General features: G+C 41.4%; 1 protein-coding gene across 1 annotated transcript in view; it reads left to right on the top strand.

Moving 5' to 3' along the window:
* Window positions 1-6311: 6311 nt before the first annotated feature.
* ABCA4 (ATP binding cassette subfamily A member 4) overlaps window positions 6312-16529 on the top strand; it is a 60813-nt gene continuing 50595 nt past the window's right edge. The window contains exons 1-5 of the mRNA XM_041421722.1: window positions 6312-6377; window positions 8765-8858; window positions 9375-9516; window positions 11379-11518; window positions 14215-14342. Of these exons, the coding sequence (XP_041277656.1) occupies window positions 6312-6377; window positions 8765-8858; window positions 9375-9516; window positions 11379-11518; window positions 14215-14342 (570 nt within the window). The remainder of the gene's footprint in view (window positions 6378-8764; window positions 8859-9374; window positions 9517-11378; window positions 11519-14214; window positions 14343-16529) is intronic.

The following is a 16529-nucleotide window of genomic DNA, read 5'->3' as shown; positions in this document are numbered from 1 at the left end:
GCTAGTCCTGAAGGTTTCTGCCCTTTCTAAGGTGTTTCCCACAGCGCCGCAGGAGCCAGCGGGTCGGGCCGGGAGCGGGGTGAGCAGGGCCCGCTGCCTGTGGGTGGGGATCTGTAGGTGTTTTACAAACCCACGCTATTTCAGGGAAAACATCCAGTGTAAAAGACGATTTACGTGTCCCAGTTTTATAATGCCTTCAACTGTTTTTATGTAATACAAGCGAAGTAGCAAGGGCACGACTTTGGAAATGGACACCTCTGGAGCCTATGTGTAAGCGTTATGACCCTGCTGCCCGGCGTGACGGCAGCGCCGGAGCGGCTGCGGGCTGGGTCGGGGGTTCTTTCCGAGCTTGCCCTCCAGCCCTGCCGGGGAGGCTGGGAGGCGGCGGCTTCGGGGCCGCTCTGTGACTTCTTGTCAATTTTCGTAAACATTTGCACGGTGGCGTCACGGCCGTGTTGTGTTCGGGCCCGTACGCTGAGGGCTCCTGCCCTGTGAGGGAGCGGGGTCCGACGGCCGCCTGAGGGGATGAGGGGGCCGGCCGCGGCAGCGGAGCCTTGCGCCTAGTGGAAAATTCTTGGTTTCCTTTGGAACTGGAAATGTTTCGGTTGGCCCCTGTTGTTTCTTTTGGTTCAGATGCATATTTTACTCTATCTTACTTTGAAATGTCTTCACTCCAATGGAAGTGCAGCAGTCCTACCCACCTGCTGCAGGTGCCAGTCTGTGGATCATGCAAAATGCCCGGCAGCTTGAACTCTGGGGAGGAAACCTCTTGCAGTCAGATTTGTTTGGTAATTGCATTTTCTGAAGTCGTAATGCACTGCCTCATCCCTCTTAAAGCTTTGGCAGAGCACCGACTTCTGTAAGTCGCTGACCTAATTAGTCATGACAGCTGTTTGTTTAGTAGGGCCTCTGACGCTACCAGAACTACCCTTGTGAAACCATCTTCTCAAATAAGGGGTTAGTTCTGATCTGAAGAAATACAGAAATACCAACATCCTGGTAACAGGCTTGATTGTGCTTGGGTAGGTCATACTGGATATTTGAGAGGATTTTTATTCATGAGTCCTTAAACTCGCAGATTGAGCCATTCTGTATCAAGCAGGGGATTAAAACAATCTCCTTACAACTGAGCAGTGTTATTCTGCGACTGCTAACTGCATCTAAGATATGTGTTTCTTTGCTGCCAAGCTGAACATTCCTTCAGAAACCTTTCTCTTTCAGCAGTGCTCACAGATGAGGTAAGCTTCTGTGGTAAGTTTTCAAGGTTTTGTTGCTTCTGTGTAAGAAGTCTGTGTTTTGCTTGCAAATCCATGAACTCTTTAGCTTCCGTGTAGCAGAGGCCTAATGGAGCTAATCTGGAAGCTGACACGAAACGCTCTGCGAAGGCAGCGCACGTATGGTAACGCTGGTAACAGCTCAGAGCGTGGTTGTACTTTTTTAGTGACTTTGCTACATACCACTGCAGCTCACCATACAGAGCGGGCCCAGAGCACACAAAGTTAGTTCTGTTTGGGTGAACCTAAACTGGAATGTGTGCTTCAGCACCATACCTGATGTGCTGCAGCTGCTAATTCTCCTTCAGTCTGTGCCTGGAGCTCGTCTGAAGTAACCCTCAGGCAAATAGTGCATGGGTCCTCGGTCCTCAGCACCCACTGTTTCACTGTAGAGCTCTTGTTGGACCGTTCCACTTGTCAGCATACACATAATATGTTGGGAAAATAGAGCAAACCCAGTGTTTCAACTTCCCATGAGTAAAGGGGGGGTGGAGGGAAGGACAGGGAATGTCAGGTATTTATAAATGGTGTTATTTAGAATATTCGAGACAAGCCTTTCTGAATAAAATGTTCTATATGCATCTCCATTTGTATTCATAGAGAGAGGGGAATTCATTTTCTAATTTAAAGTTCCAAAGGACCCTTGGAAAATGTTTCACTCACAGGTGGAAGAAAAAGCTATCTTAAATCTTCCAAAATGTTAAATGCTTGAGGAAGGTGAATGCTAGGAAAATGCTTGCTCCCCAGGCCTTATGCAGCTGGATGACAGAGCAGTGTTTATATGAAGTGAGCTGAATTACACCAGAAGTAGAAAGTATGCCATGTGTTGCCACTGCTTTGTGCTTGTTTATCCACAGATTGGGGTGATTAGCTCACTGCTGGGTTTGCATAAGAATGGGATCTGTTTAAGATTCCCCATTTCTCTGTGTTTGACATGGAAGAGTCTGATTGTGATTATCTTTGATTCACAGAAATACACCTTTCAAAAGAAGTTCCATAGGGCCTTTTCTTAGTCTCTCTTGATGTTTTATTATTTGATCCTGGTTTGATAGAACTTCCCATTCTTGTCTTTCAGGTTACTCCTTATTTCAGAGGGAGGCTTCTGAAATACATGGGAAACACCTAAAAATGTTCAGCTTGGCTTTTCCCCAGTAGCTGGAGATAGTTGGGTGCAAAACTTACCTTAACTCAGAAAGCCCCAACATGTGTTTGTGTCGTTTTCTTTCCGTACATAGATAGATCTGTTTATTGATATGGATACATTTATAGACACCCCCTCCTACAGTTAGTCGAGGCAAAATTGAGTTAGCATTAATTGTGTTAACTTTCTAGTGAGCCTGTGTTGGGGGACATCTACGTGCATAAGAATGTCTCACAGGTTAGGAAATTGTTTGGGTGCTGTAAAACATTGTTGAACATTAGCAGTGCTGGCCCATGAGCACACCCAATACACCTAAGTGTGGGTATTTGCAAAGCTATCTTTTCAGGTAATTTTAAAATTCTCCTTATTTTACAGAAATATTTGCTTGCGGTACTGGAGGGATTACTGGGGATGTTTTTATAATTTGCTGGACAAATAGCATTTAATCAGACTTAATTTTTTAGTCAGAAGTCAGGAATAAGCCTGGAAATAAGAAAACAAAATTCTGATATTTAAAACAGCTGTTAAAACTGTGGCACATGTGTGTGAGGTAAGAGGATATCACAACACACATGCCATGTGACCCCATGTATTGCATATAGATGCTCATGAAGCATGTTACAGGGATTATTATGAGATATCTATTGTAGGCATAATGCAAGAATTGTCACCAAACATCTGTCTCCACTTTCTGCTTTCTTTATGGTCTGATATGTAAGTGGAATGTCTCATGATTTGTTGTTGCTGGTTACAAACTACAGATCTTTAGAAAACAGTTAAGTCATAGTGATGACTGTGGGTAGAGCTACAGTGAAATTGTGCAGTGTGCTCCATAAGCTGAACTGTATTTTACCTTCCCATGTAAAGTGATAGGCCCTGCATAACCTTTCTCTGTTTACTTCTGAAGATCCCTTTGTAAAGCTAAAAAGCAGAAATGGGTCACAGGAGCAGCAGATGTAGTTGACCATAGAAAGCAAAATATCCCCTACCTTCATCCAATTGTGATGTAAAAAATCTAATTAGGAGAGATTAATTTAATCTGTTAGAGCTGTCTCTGAAAACATGTGGACAGCAAAAAGAGATCCATTTTCTTAAAATAACTTGCCTTAGGATTTCAGAGGTAAAATGCTTGCTTGCTGGATAAAACAATTAAATTATCTGTTTGCCTCACACACTGTGGTAGGGCTTACACCCAGTCTGCAGCTGAGAAGCAGCAGCAGTGCTGGTTTCTCTGCTTTGCCATTAGTCAGAGTTAGCTTCTGTCTGTGGCTTTATGAAGCTTTGTTTCTCTGTCTAGATTGAAGTAGGCTGTGTCTTACCTGTGATATGAACATGTGCTCAACAGAAATTAGATCAAAGCTGCTTAGAAAAGAGGAAGTTGCCATAGAACCATAGAAAAGAATCACTGAGGTTAGAAAGGACCTCCAAGATCAAGCCCAACTATTGACCAAAAACACCACATCAACTAAACTATAGCACTAAGTGCCATGTTCTGTCATTTCTTGTTCCAGGGACAGTGGGACACCACCTCCCTGAGCAACCCTTTCAGTGAAAAAAATTCCTCCTGATGTCCAACCTGAACCTTCCCTGGCACAGCTCGAGGCCATGCTCTCTTGGTTTGCCTGAGAGAAGAGGCCAACCCCTATCTTGCTAAACCCTCCTTGCAGGCAGTTGTGGAGAATGGCAAATTCTCCCCTGAGCCTCCTCCTCTCCAGACTAAACCCCAGCTCCCTCAGCCACTCTTCACAGCACTCGCTCTCCAGCCCCTTCCCCGGCTCCGCTGCCCTTCTGGACGGGCTCCAGCCCCTCGGTGCCTTCCCTGAGGTGATGGCCCCCAGCAGGCACAGCTCTCGAGGTGTGGCCTCACCAGTGCCGAGCAGGGGCACAATCCCTGCCCTGCTCCTGCTGGCCACACTGTTCCTGACACAGGCCAGGATGCCCCTGGCCTTCTTGACCTCCTGGGCACACCTGGCTCGTGTTCAGCAGCTGTCAAGCAGCACTCCCAGGGCTTTTCCCACTGGGCAGCTTTCCAGACACTCTTCCCCCAGTCCGTAGCACTGCCTGGGATTGTTATGACCATTTGGCAAAGGTTGTCACACTAGCCAATCTCCAGTCATCTGAGACGTCCCTAGTTTATCAGGATGGATGAGAAATGATGGAGGTGAGCTGTTGGTGAGCCCTTTTGCCAGTTCCTTCAGTACTCCTGAGTGGATCCCCTCTTGCTTCATAGACTTGTGTCTAAGTGGTGCTCACTTGTAAGTGTCTAAGCAGGTCACTAACTATGTCCTAACAGATTGCAGGGGAGATTTTCTGCTCTCCATCCCTGTCTACCAGCTCAGGGGACTGGTTGCCGTGAGGATAACCAATCTTTGTGTTGAAGACTGAGGCAAAGAAGGCATTAAATACCAAGGCTTTTTCCTCATCCTTGGTTACAGTGTTTCTCTCTGCATGCAGTAAAGGATGGAGATTTCCTTTGGGCCTCTTTTTGTTGTTTATGCATTTATAAAAACACTTTTTATTATTTTTCACAGCAGTTGTCAGTTTGAGTTCTAGCTGAGCTTTTGCCATTCTAATTTTCTCTCTATGTGACCTAACATCATCCTTGCACTCTTCCTGAGCTGGCTGCCCCTTCTTCCAAAGGTCATATACTCTCTATTTTACCCTGATTTCCAGTGAAAGTGCCCTGCTCAGCCAAGGCTGGTCCTCTTCCCTGCTGGTTCACCTTTCAGCACATAGGGATGGCTTGATCCTGTGCTTTGTTATCCTTTGTGCCAGAAGCCAGGTTAAAGTGGGTGGTTTAGGTGGCATCTGTGTGCAGGGGCTCAAAGACTCAGCAATGGTGCTGGGGAAGAAGCAGAGTGTAGTGTTCTGCTGTTGGAGCTGCAGTGGGCTCAGGAAAATCTAGAGGGTGTTAAATTCAGTGAAGCAGTTTTGTGGAGGATTTTCAAAGGTGTCCCCAAAGCCCTGTGAAGGGGAAAGAAAAAGGCAAGCCCTGCCACATGCTTTTAAAATTTTTTTTTAATAATGAAGGCTGGATTGTCATTCAGCTTCTACTTGGAAGAACAATCACAGGGAAACTGTGATAGTGTTTGTACAGAGTCATCACCCAGCATGAGCACTGGTAGGAGGTTTTGCTGCATTGCTGTTTCAGATGCCCTTTACAGATGAAAATCTGTAGGGAATTCAGCATTCACTCAGTTCTTAAATGTAGTGGTCTTTTTCTGATTTTAGGAGAAGTGTTGTTATATATGTAAATGAACTTCTTTTTTGGAAATTGAATTTCTTTCAGTGCCTACTCTCTTTCTGATTGCAGCCATCCCAAGTCAACACTGATTTTATGAGCAGGGTGCTGCCTGTAAAGAGTGAAGATAGATCTCCACCATGACTAATCACTCCAGAAGTTCATGTACCTCCTCAGACCAAGTGGAGTTCTCCACACATTATTACTAAGTACTACTCTTTATCATGGTTCTACTGTGCTTTTTTGTTAGTGTTTTGCTCTACTTAAAGTAGTAAAAAAATTTTTGTTGTGATAAATGATGCAACAATTAACTGCCTTCATTACATGCAAGTCCAAGTTAATAGCCAGATTCAATGTTCATTACTTTTTTTGTTCTGAAGAGATGTTCTTCCTCTCTACTGCTTTTCAGTGCTGATAAATGTGTCACAGGAAGTAGCCTCTAAACAAAGGAAACTCACAATTTTTCATGCATGATAGTGTATCAAGTGCAAAATTAAATGGTGCAGACAATGAAAGGAACCGATCTCTGTGATAGCATAATCTTAAAATAAGAAGAGAAAGCTGTTATTTTGCTCTAAGGTCTGTTTCTGATGTCAGCTGAGAAATGGCAATGCATTGTTTGCCACAGGTTAACCAGAAGTACTGATGCAGAAGAATGAACTTTTTTAGGCAAGTCAGACTTCTACTCTGGAAGAACTGGATCCTTCGGAAAAGACAAAAGGTAAAGTATTAGTCTTTGGATTTCAGGTTTGAACCATGCACTCCACTGGATTAAGTGACTGGTACATTTATCAGCATGTAAAACTTTCAAGACCCTCAAAGAATCACATGTGATCTTTGTAGGGGCCTGTTGTCTGGCATCTTGTCTGGTGCAGTGTGCAAAGCTGCTCTTTACAGAACATAGAATAGTTGTGTTGGGATTTTCTTTAACAAATGATATTTTGTACCACAAGTAGTGGTTACTAATAATTATATATTTTCACATTCAAAGATCTGTTGTTAGAAAACATAATGAGCATCATTCAGCTCAGGAGGGTTTGATTCCTAATTTTAGGTTTGCTTTTCACACTTAGCTGTTCTTAGATGTGGTTCTAGTTAGGACCTTACAGTTCACACAGATTGTCTTTTTTAATATGACTGAATGACATAAGTAAAGCAAAAGCCAGAAGTATTTTAAATACTTACAAATACCTCGTAGATATTATGATATTCGTCTTACAGCAAGACTTCATTGCAGAGTCAACAGTTGATCCATAGCCAATTTAAGCTTCTCGCATTTATATGGTCTTATAATTGTGCTTGCTCCATTACAGCTCTGTCTGGATATTACATTTCTCTGTGCATGTTGCTGGGATTTCTGGCTGTTTATTATGTGGTTCTGTAGGATCATGGGCTGCTTTCTGATACTTCTGGTGAATTTTGAGACACCTTTTTGTCCTTTGGATAAGGCCCACAGGAAAAAGTCAGAGATCTGACAGCACTGGTCTATCCTTAGCACACAACACATTGTGTACCAAGTTGAAAGAAAGCTTCCCTTGAGCTTCAGACTTCAATCTTTTCCAAACTAGTTAACTCAGACAGAAAGGAGCTACCAAATTCAAGTCTGAGGATTTTGTATATCCTAGGGATGAAGAATCAACATCTGAGCATTAGCACATATTAACTCTGCAGCAAAGGTGGACCAAGGAGTCTCACCAGTTCTTGCCCCTCTGTGTTTGAGTGTTTAGTGCTTGTCCCAAATGGGTGGCAAGGGATGTTGATCAGACCTTGTGGATCCTGCTGGGAATGGTATTCTGAGCTGTGCACAACAGCTGTCAGGTTTCCCTCTCTAATAAGTGTGTCATTTGCCCTTTGCTGCTGGTAAGAGTTTGTGTGCTTTTAAAAAGATCAGGCATGCATAACTTCCTAGGTGGTGGTGGGTGGGTTTTTTGTTATTGTTCTGTTTTAGAAAGGAAACCCTGAAGAGGAAAACTATGAAACAGAAAATTGTTGCCTGGTGTAAAGCTTTCTGTCCTTTTGCTGTAAGAATATGTTGTGCTTAACTAAAGCTGTTAGACAAAATTACAGTGGAAAAACAGGGCAGCTCCAAAAACCTGTTCTTAATTTTGCTGTGGAGTGCCTTTTGCCCAAAACAACATTCACGTGTAACCCATCTTGTCTTTGGCTCTGCTGCTATGTGCATTATTCTTACGTGTTTGGTACCTGGTTGGGGAGGAGGGAGCAAAGGTAAATAAACCCTGGTTCTGAAGATATTTTGTCCTGGCTGTTACAGGGAGGAGCAAAAAAGTGCCTATGTGTCTGGACACAAAAATCCCCTTGCTGCTCCTCAGAGCCCAAGGCCTGTGTTACAGGATCAAAGGACTGTAGTTTCAAACCTCTGCCAAAACACACAGAGGCAGTAAAACAAACTGAAACACAGGAGTGGAGGAAACAGACTCAAAACCGGGCAGGATGTTGCTCTGTGGTAAAGCAGTGCCCTTGATTTTCTGACATGACACGGGAGCCAGTGACTCTTCTAAGTATATTGAAAGGTCTGAGCAATAAAGTGGCCTTTGATGGGGTCTTCTGTGTTATTAAATAAGGTGTTTGATCTTAATACATACATTTCTACAGGTGTTAGGAAATTAATAGCATTGAAATGAATAATGACAAAAAGAAGCAAAAGTAAAGGTCAAAGTATATAAAGCTTATGCTGAAGTCTTTTACTTTTGGGTAAGCACAGTGTACAGTGACAGCCTGCTAATGAGCCCAGCAGTGTCAAAGTGTGGATTAAAAGAATCCTTTTGTCTCTTGTATCTAATCCTTGTTGTAGAGTCATGCACTACCTCCTGCTTCTTTCTACCTCAGTCAGGATGTTTAGATATTTCTTTACAAGAGGTGGAGAAGCTACTGAGCACTGAGTTGATGGTGATGCTTTGTGGCATTCTGATGAAATCCTCTGTTGGGTTTCCTTCTGAAATGGTGTAACAGGCAACGGATAGCCATGGGCACGTGCTGCACTGGGCTTTTCTGCTGTGAGAGGAGGTCTTATGCCTCTAGCCATCTAGGACTCTCTGGTGATCTATTTGAAAAATTTATTTTTAATTTACTTTTTTCCCTTTTTTCCAGCTTCGTTTTCTAGTGGAGCTTTTATGGCCTCTGTCATTGTTTCTTGCGCTTGTCTGGCTGAGGAAAGCCAATCCACCGTATCGCCAACATGAATGTAAGAACTTTTCAGATGTTACCATGACCTGACTTGTTAGAGGTAATGGCCAGGTGTTCTCAGACAGAGGTATTGGGACCTGTTTGTGGAGCATTATTGTCCAGTGGTGAAAGAACAGAGTTTAGTTCAAGTAGCTTAGTTATTTGTAGCCATGTAGTATAAGACCTAGCAGTGAATACTTAGAAAAAATGTCTAGTTTTCCTGTGAGATGCTTTCTGGTCAGACTTACCTGGGGTCTCAAGGTGCTATCTGGTTTTGGATTTCCATAATTCTGTTGCTGAGAAAGTACTACCTCACTACCTATTTAAAAAGGCCTTCACATTACTCAGGATTAGTTTCTGTTGAAAATAGCCATATTGCTTATATTGGGGACTTCTTTTTTCTCAGTTAAGGATAAACCTATGTGATTCCTATCACATTCCTTCTGTAGAGAGCCAACTCATCATGCTATTTATATTCACAAAGGCTGCATTAGAAAAGACACCTAACAATTTCTATTTTGTGTTTTGACTCTAGGTCACTTCCCAAACAAGGCAATGCCATCAGCAGGAACGCTGCCATGGTTACATGGCATCTTCTGTAACATGAACAATCCCTGTTTCCGCAGCCCAACCCATGGAGAGGGTCCAGGTGTAGTGTCCAACTACAAAAATTCCATGTAAGCAGAGCTGTATGTGTGAGACTGGTTTGCAGCAATACAGGCCTGCTAGGGAACTGCTAATAGCTTGCTGTGGGCACCTGTTGGGCATTCGTGGGCATGAATGATGCAGGGAGAAAGGCTGGAGTACCCTCACCCTGCTTAGAAAGGTCTCTCACCGCACCAAGGAATATTTTAAAGAATTGTTCTGTGATTTGAATGAATAGGGAACGTAATAATACACCAGTGTGCAAACAGTGGAAGACAAAAATTTTCAGTTCTAGCACTTTGGTTTCATGCTAACAGTGGTAAACAGAGTTGAAACAGAACTCACAATGGTAGTTTTAGGCCTTTTAGAGAGGGACTTCAGTGCAAGTCTCCAGGGAACACATTTTAATTTAATAAAATCTGTAAGAACCTGCTTACTGAATGTCTTGGGACAAACCTTTTTGATAAAAGAGCATGGAATACCTAAGCCTTCTTTTCTCATCACTAGAGTTGTCCCTTCTGAATGAGTGCTCTGATGAAGTAGCAGCAAATAACCTGCACTGCCACTTCTTATGTAGGACCTATTTTGGCTTGTGAGACTTTAATCAGCACATAAACTTCAGATACTAAGCTTGTTTGCAAAATAGGAGGATGGGAGATTTCCAGGCTATTACTGAAAAAGGGCTGTGGGAGTGTTTTATTGCATTATTCATTACAGCTGAGTCATGAAAGAAAGTATAGCAGACAAGGACCCTTAGAGTGAAAAAAACCCTGTCAACCTAAATATAAAAAATGCTCCAAATCTCCCTGTTGCAAAGTCCACTTTGGAGCATCCAGTGATTAAAATTCATGAGCTAATAATGAAGTCCCTGTCTTGTGAAAGTCTGTAATGTGGACTTACCATTTGACCTTTTGTTCCTAGTGAACAGGATTTAAAATAGTCAGCTGACCATTTTTGGTGGAGTACAGTCAGACACACAGTGATGCTAGGGGGTTGTGATTTCTGTACATTCTAGCTTTTCTAGGTTGCTTGTTAAAGAGCAAACTGTCACTTTGTCAGTCCCAGTAAATACACTGCACTACAGCAGAAGTAAATTCATTGTGTTCTCTGAAATAATTTGGTCCTTCCTGTTTGTTGTTTCCTGTAAGCTAAAGTGAGTCATGTGGACTGAGATAGACTATTGCATGCATGGAAACACATAACACTGTTAAAGAAGTGTAATGGCCTTACCTGATAGTAAGAATTTATTATGCTTGTTCATAAACAGAAGGATCTGGTTGCATCCTTGCTTGATCTGCATGTTCTAACCCAGAACCAGTAGTTGAACAGCTGCCTGTGGCTATTTGTTACTTATGTTTTCCTGCCCCTCCTAGAAGAAATACTCTGAAGGGACCTAATAAATTGGAGGGGACTGGTGTGTGAGGGGAAGGATGTTTCTGTTTGTGAATGATTCCATGTCACTTGCTAGGCTGAGCATGTGCCCAGAGTGCCCCATTCAACTGCTGGAGCTGGGCCTGGGGTAGAACCAGGGCAGATTTGCGCTCTAACTGTGAGATACAAGTTGTCTGGGGAAGGTCCTGTATCCCCAGAAGGACCAGTATTGCTAATGAAAAAAATGTATGAATGGCCAAACTTCTGCAACACCAGTCACCCTCATAAAACTTCTGTGGACTTTCAAATCTAACTGAACCCCAGACTACCTGAAACTGAGGACAAAACAACTTTTTTTTTTTCCTCATCCCTAATGCAGACTTTCTTTCAGAATTTTTCTTTTCTTTTCTTTTCTTTTCTTTTCTTTTCTTTTCTTTTCTTTTCTTTTCTTTTCTTTTCTCTTGAAAGGTTCTCAAGAGTCATCACTCTTAAATTAGTGTTTCTTCATTATTTCTCCTTTCAGCCTTGCAAGGGTATATAAAGATGCTCAGGAGCTTTTACTTGAAACTCCTGAAATCCATGACCTTGGAAGAATCTGGGAAGAGCTGATCATTATGACTCAGTTTATGGAAACAATGAGAACTAATCCTGAAAGAATTGCAGGTAATTGTTGTGTCTATATCCTTTAGACTATTTAATCTTTCCTTCTGAGAGTTGGACAGTAGTTACTTTGGAGGCTGGCAGCATTATAGTATATTTCACTTGTAGCTGCTCTGCTTAGTGTTAGGGTAAGTTAAAATCTGTTCAGTGACAAACACCTGTCATTTAAGGGAAAGGAGAGAGGCAGTCATCTCTGTTCTGCAACCATCTTCCTTAAATAACAGTAGACAAAACTCAAAAAGCCTAGATATCTCACCACACAAAGTAAAACATGGCTTAAGAAATGTCATTAATTATTATTAAAGTAAAAGCAGAAGCAGTCAGAAAGTTCACTGGAAGATGCAGAGGAATGGAAAATTAGGAACATATCTGAATATGTGCCAGGAGCATAACCCAGAGAAGTGCTTAGAGGTACTTTGCCACAATCTTAGCTAAAACAGGTTTGAAACAATGAAGAAGGAAACTCTTCATGATATGTTGAGAAAGAGAAAGCATTGAACACATATAAACAATTGCAAATTCATTGCAACTTTTATTTAAAGCAACTTGCCAAACTCAAAACACAGTCCAGGAGAAAATAGGGAATGGTATAATTGTAAATTTTTTTGACTTAAAGTATGGAATTTGGAAAGGTACTCCTAAACTGAAGATATAAAAATTGTCTGGCTTTGTGAATTGATCTGTCCCATTCTCAAATCCTTTGCCACAGGAATAGCATTCTTATTAAAATTAGTCTCTCTCCATATATTTTTAACAGGATGTGTATAAACCATCTGATGCACATGGTCCACTGTTCTTTCAGAGGTTTATAATAGAAGTAAAAAGGGGATTATCTCCTTGTAAATAACAGGGAGACAACCAAATGCCCCAGAATGTAAACAAGAACCTGAGTATAATCTGAGCTGTTGTTTGTACCCAGCCATAGAAATCAAGCATGACTATTCAGAGGGGAGGAAAAGCATGTCATGCCATGGGTTTGCTATGTACTGCTAAGGGGCCACACCCCGTGGTTTAGGAAGTTGCCTTTGCATCCTATATCAACTTTATTCATGAAATATAGAGTACATTCCCACAAATCCTGTACCATATAATGTTAATGCTTCTTCACAATCTGTGGAGGTTTTAAATGTGTTTTACATTTTTTAAAAAATAGAAGTTTGGAATTTCCTATTATATAAAACAGTAAAAAAGTCAGTTCTGAAGCTTGACTAATAAAATATGAATTACCATCTTTCTTCATACACAAAAGTTACTGAAAGATTGGCTATTTAAGTTGTCTGTGTTTATAGCTTACTACTATCACTTTTAAGTAACAATCTTAATCAAATAGCTGCAAAGTTGAGCAAGGAGAAACTTGTGAATGTCAGAGTTGTGATTGAGACTTCTTCTGATTCCTGAAATCAGACCTGCCTCTTGAGTCCTCCTTCCTTGTCCCAGTCTCCTTTTGCACTGACACTTTTGATGAGATGTTTTCTTGTGGTGTTCTTTTTCCTCCACACTGCCTGGATGCCAGGAAAGGCATCAGTAAGAATATGAGGGACAGACCCCTGCTATTGTTTTCAGTGTTTACTGCTTGAATAAATATGTGGAGAAACAATTGAAGAATTTCTCAGACCCTGTAGCTTCAGGCCAGAATATGCTTAGTGCAGATGGAATTGTGGAAGTTAGTTGGCAAACTCTGATAAGACTCAGCTCACAGAATGGAGTGCATGTTTATTAGAAATGTCTCAAGTTACATTCCCTATGTCAGTAGGATACACACTGCTCCTGTCAGTTTCAATTGCCTGTTCTAAAGACTAGAAGAATTAGAGCTATTCAAGCATTCTTTACCAAAGTCTGTGGATGCTGTGTGAGGTACCTTTAATAAAGCTATAATTCAATAAAGTTATAATAAATATTCGATGAACATGAGCAACATAAATTTTCCAAGCTTTTCTCTCGTAGCATGCTGAGGCAGAGTTCTCACTGATAAGATCTGTAACAGATACAAGCTTTAAAAGCTTGGAACTGTTTGACTTTAGGAGCAGCAGTATTTTGGGTATTGTTACAGGCAGTAGCAGGGAAATTGGTGGCCTCTTACATGTGTCTAATTTAACAGTGGGTGGTCTCACTGGTTTGCTTGAAGAGTAGTTGTTAATCTAGTTTAATATGAAGCATAAGCTACACATCATGCTTCTCCAAAGAAATTGAGTTTTTTCTCACGGAAGATTTTCAAGGGTCACTTTTGCAAAGCTAGAGAATAAGGTTAAAGAACTAAAATTGATTGACAAGAAGTGATAAATTAGTGTAAATGTAAAGGATTGGCTGAAGTTATTTGCACAAGAACACAGAAAGGACACTAAGAACAGTAGCATATTTGAATCTGAACCTTTAAAATAAACCATTACATCAGAAAAAATCAGACACTTACAAATGCAGTCAGGGCTGCTTTCAATGTGTCCATTGCTATAGCCCTAGTCTGAAACATCTTTGAGAGATCAGATATGCAGAGCCAGAACACTCAGCATTTTCTGATTATCATTTCCCAACAAAGGATTAAAATGATTTTGAATTGCAAAAATAATTTTAGCCCCAGTTAGTCACGACTAGGTATAAGAGCCAAAGCACATTCTTTTTGCAGGTTTAAGCCAGGATATGAGCTGTTCTTTAACTTCCTTTGTTTGGTATCTCACTGATCTGTGCATTCCTTTTTCATCCAGGAAGAGGAATACGAATTCTAGACATTTTGAAAGATGGGGAGACGCTCACTTCCTTCTTGCTAGAAAATGTTGGCCTCACAGATTTTGTTGTTTACCAGCTTATTAATGCTCAAGTGCGCCCTGAACAGGTGGGTAGAGTTTAACAGCTACTGGGTGGTTATCTGTGAGGAACCAATCTCCTGGCTGTATGTGCAAAGTAGCCTCAGTGAAGGCTTTGGGCCCAGAATAACTGATGCCTTGTGGGTCATTTGTACAATTTCTACTCCTTTTGGGTCTTTTTTTGAATTTCTCTTTTTTTCTTTTTTTTTTTTTTTTTTTGTGAATCTAGAGGAAGAGATGTTTGATTTGTCTTTAAAAAACATTTTGAGTATACATTAAATATTAATAAATCAAATATTAATAAATAATTAAATAAACAGAAAAATCCTGTTGTTGCACCCAAATAATGAGCATCAAGAAACAGTACTAGCAAGTACTGAAGACTGAAGACTTGACACAAAAACATAAGGAAGCTGTGTATCCTTTTGAGATAATAGTCCTGATGAGAGAAGAACTATTGGAAGTTCTTAGTTTATAATTTAAATTCTCTGCCCCAATGTCAGCATGGTAGCTTTTTGGTATTGTCTCACAAGAATAGGTGGAAGTGGAGAAGTAGACTCACTTTCTTAGATTCTGATTGAATAATAGATCTGCTCAGAAAATCCAGAGTGAAAAGTGCAGGTCAAATCCCTCCTGAAGCAGCTAAGCAGGGAACTATGTTTGACCAAGCCCAGTCTCTGCTTCTGCATGTACATGCTGTATACGCTTCTGCATGGTGGCTGAGAGCTCTCTGAGGAGTGCTATATTAATGAATGAATGTTGCTGAATTGCAGTTCTGGAACAGCTTCTATACTGCATTAGTGTGGGTGGAAGTAAGTGAATAATTGAGCCTGAAAGACACAATTCTTCTGTTTCACTGCCACATAAAATGCAAATTCTGAAATTGTGTGTGTGCAGAAAGAAGGAGGGCATTCATGACCTTTCATGCAGTTCTTTTCGTGCATCACAGGTTCCAGCTGGTGTGATCAGTAGCCAGATTACTTGTTTGCTGTATTCTTGATTGGTACCTGGGAAAGCCCTCCACTGTCCTCACTTTATCATGAAGCAATATCACAAGATCATACCAAAGCCAGTGTAAATTGATACATCCTATGCATTTTCACACTTCCCTGTCAGCTGAGATGTTGAAAATTTGCTTCCTTGCTGCTTGTGACAAGGAGAATATGTACAGATATCCTGCTGGGTTTCTCTTTCCCTATTAATCCCACACCTCTTCTGCACCTGTCTGCTGTGTCAGGAGAACTGAGTGCTGCTCTGTTAGACTCTATTAGCTCCCCAGTGGCATTCATTCATCTACTGCTAAAAATTCTGCTTGCCAGTGTATGCAGGACTGAAGTTTTGAACAGCATCGCAAAAAAAAGTTATTGAAGCCTGCTGGAATGTGGTGTCTTTCTGCTGTGTTTTCTGTGCTGATGTAGAAAGAGATGTAGTTCTCTTTATGCTGGAAATTAAAGAAATTAAGCATTGGTTAGAGGAAGCTGGAGGAGATCTGGTGTTAAATACCACTTTTGCTCTCCTCTGTGCAGTTTCCTTGTTAGCAGTAATTACACAGATACAGGATCAGCTTACCAGAGCTGATTTACAGCTATGAGGAAAGAAAGTGCTGTGAATACTTCTTTCATGTGAAAATGGTGCAGAAAAACCAATCTCATAAGGTTAAAGACACAGCAAGAGAATTATTTTCAGTAGGAATTGAACACTGCATTTTCTGTGGGAGATATAATTTGCTTCATTCCAATAGCCCTTCTTGATCAGCAAGTTGCTTGGGTTGGACTTATGCATGGTTGAGGTGGAAGTTTCAGAGCCATGACTAGACCCTAGATCTATGGCTGTCTTAATCCTCAGCCGTGATAGTTCATCTACAGTTCTTCCTGCTGCTCTGCCCTCTGTTAGCCTGCTTATTTCTGTACACCCCTTCCCCCTGCTGCTGATGGCACCGAGCTGATCAACCTGAAAGCTACTTGTTTACAAAAGCCTGACTGTTGCCAACAGCTGGCTGGAGATCTAGGTCTGAGCCGCCTGGGAGTCAGGAAATGACACACAGAGCTGAAAGCTAAACCTGATCAAACAGCCAACTAGCTGAAAAAATAATTTGGGCTTCATCTTGCCAGCTTTGGCAAAACAGTGACACATTGATTAAAAAAAAAAAGTATTGAAGTTTCCCTCTGAGGGCCTGCTTTTTTGAGTCATTCTAAGATAAAGATAAGAAACTGATG

Source organism: Onychostruthus taczanowskii, unplaced genomic scaffold, assembly GCF_017590055.1.
Source record: "Onychostruthus taczanowskii isolate IOZ18803 unplaced genomic scaffold, ASM1759005v1 scaffold7, whole genome shotgun sequence".
In the NCBI taxonomy this organism is placed as follows: Eukaryota; Metazoa; Chordata; class Aves; order Passeriformes; family Passeridae; genus Onychostruthus; species Onychostruthus taczanowskii.
Note: the sequence above shows the minus strand (reverse complement) of the source record. Positions and strands in the feature narration are given on the sequence as shown.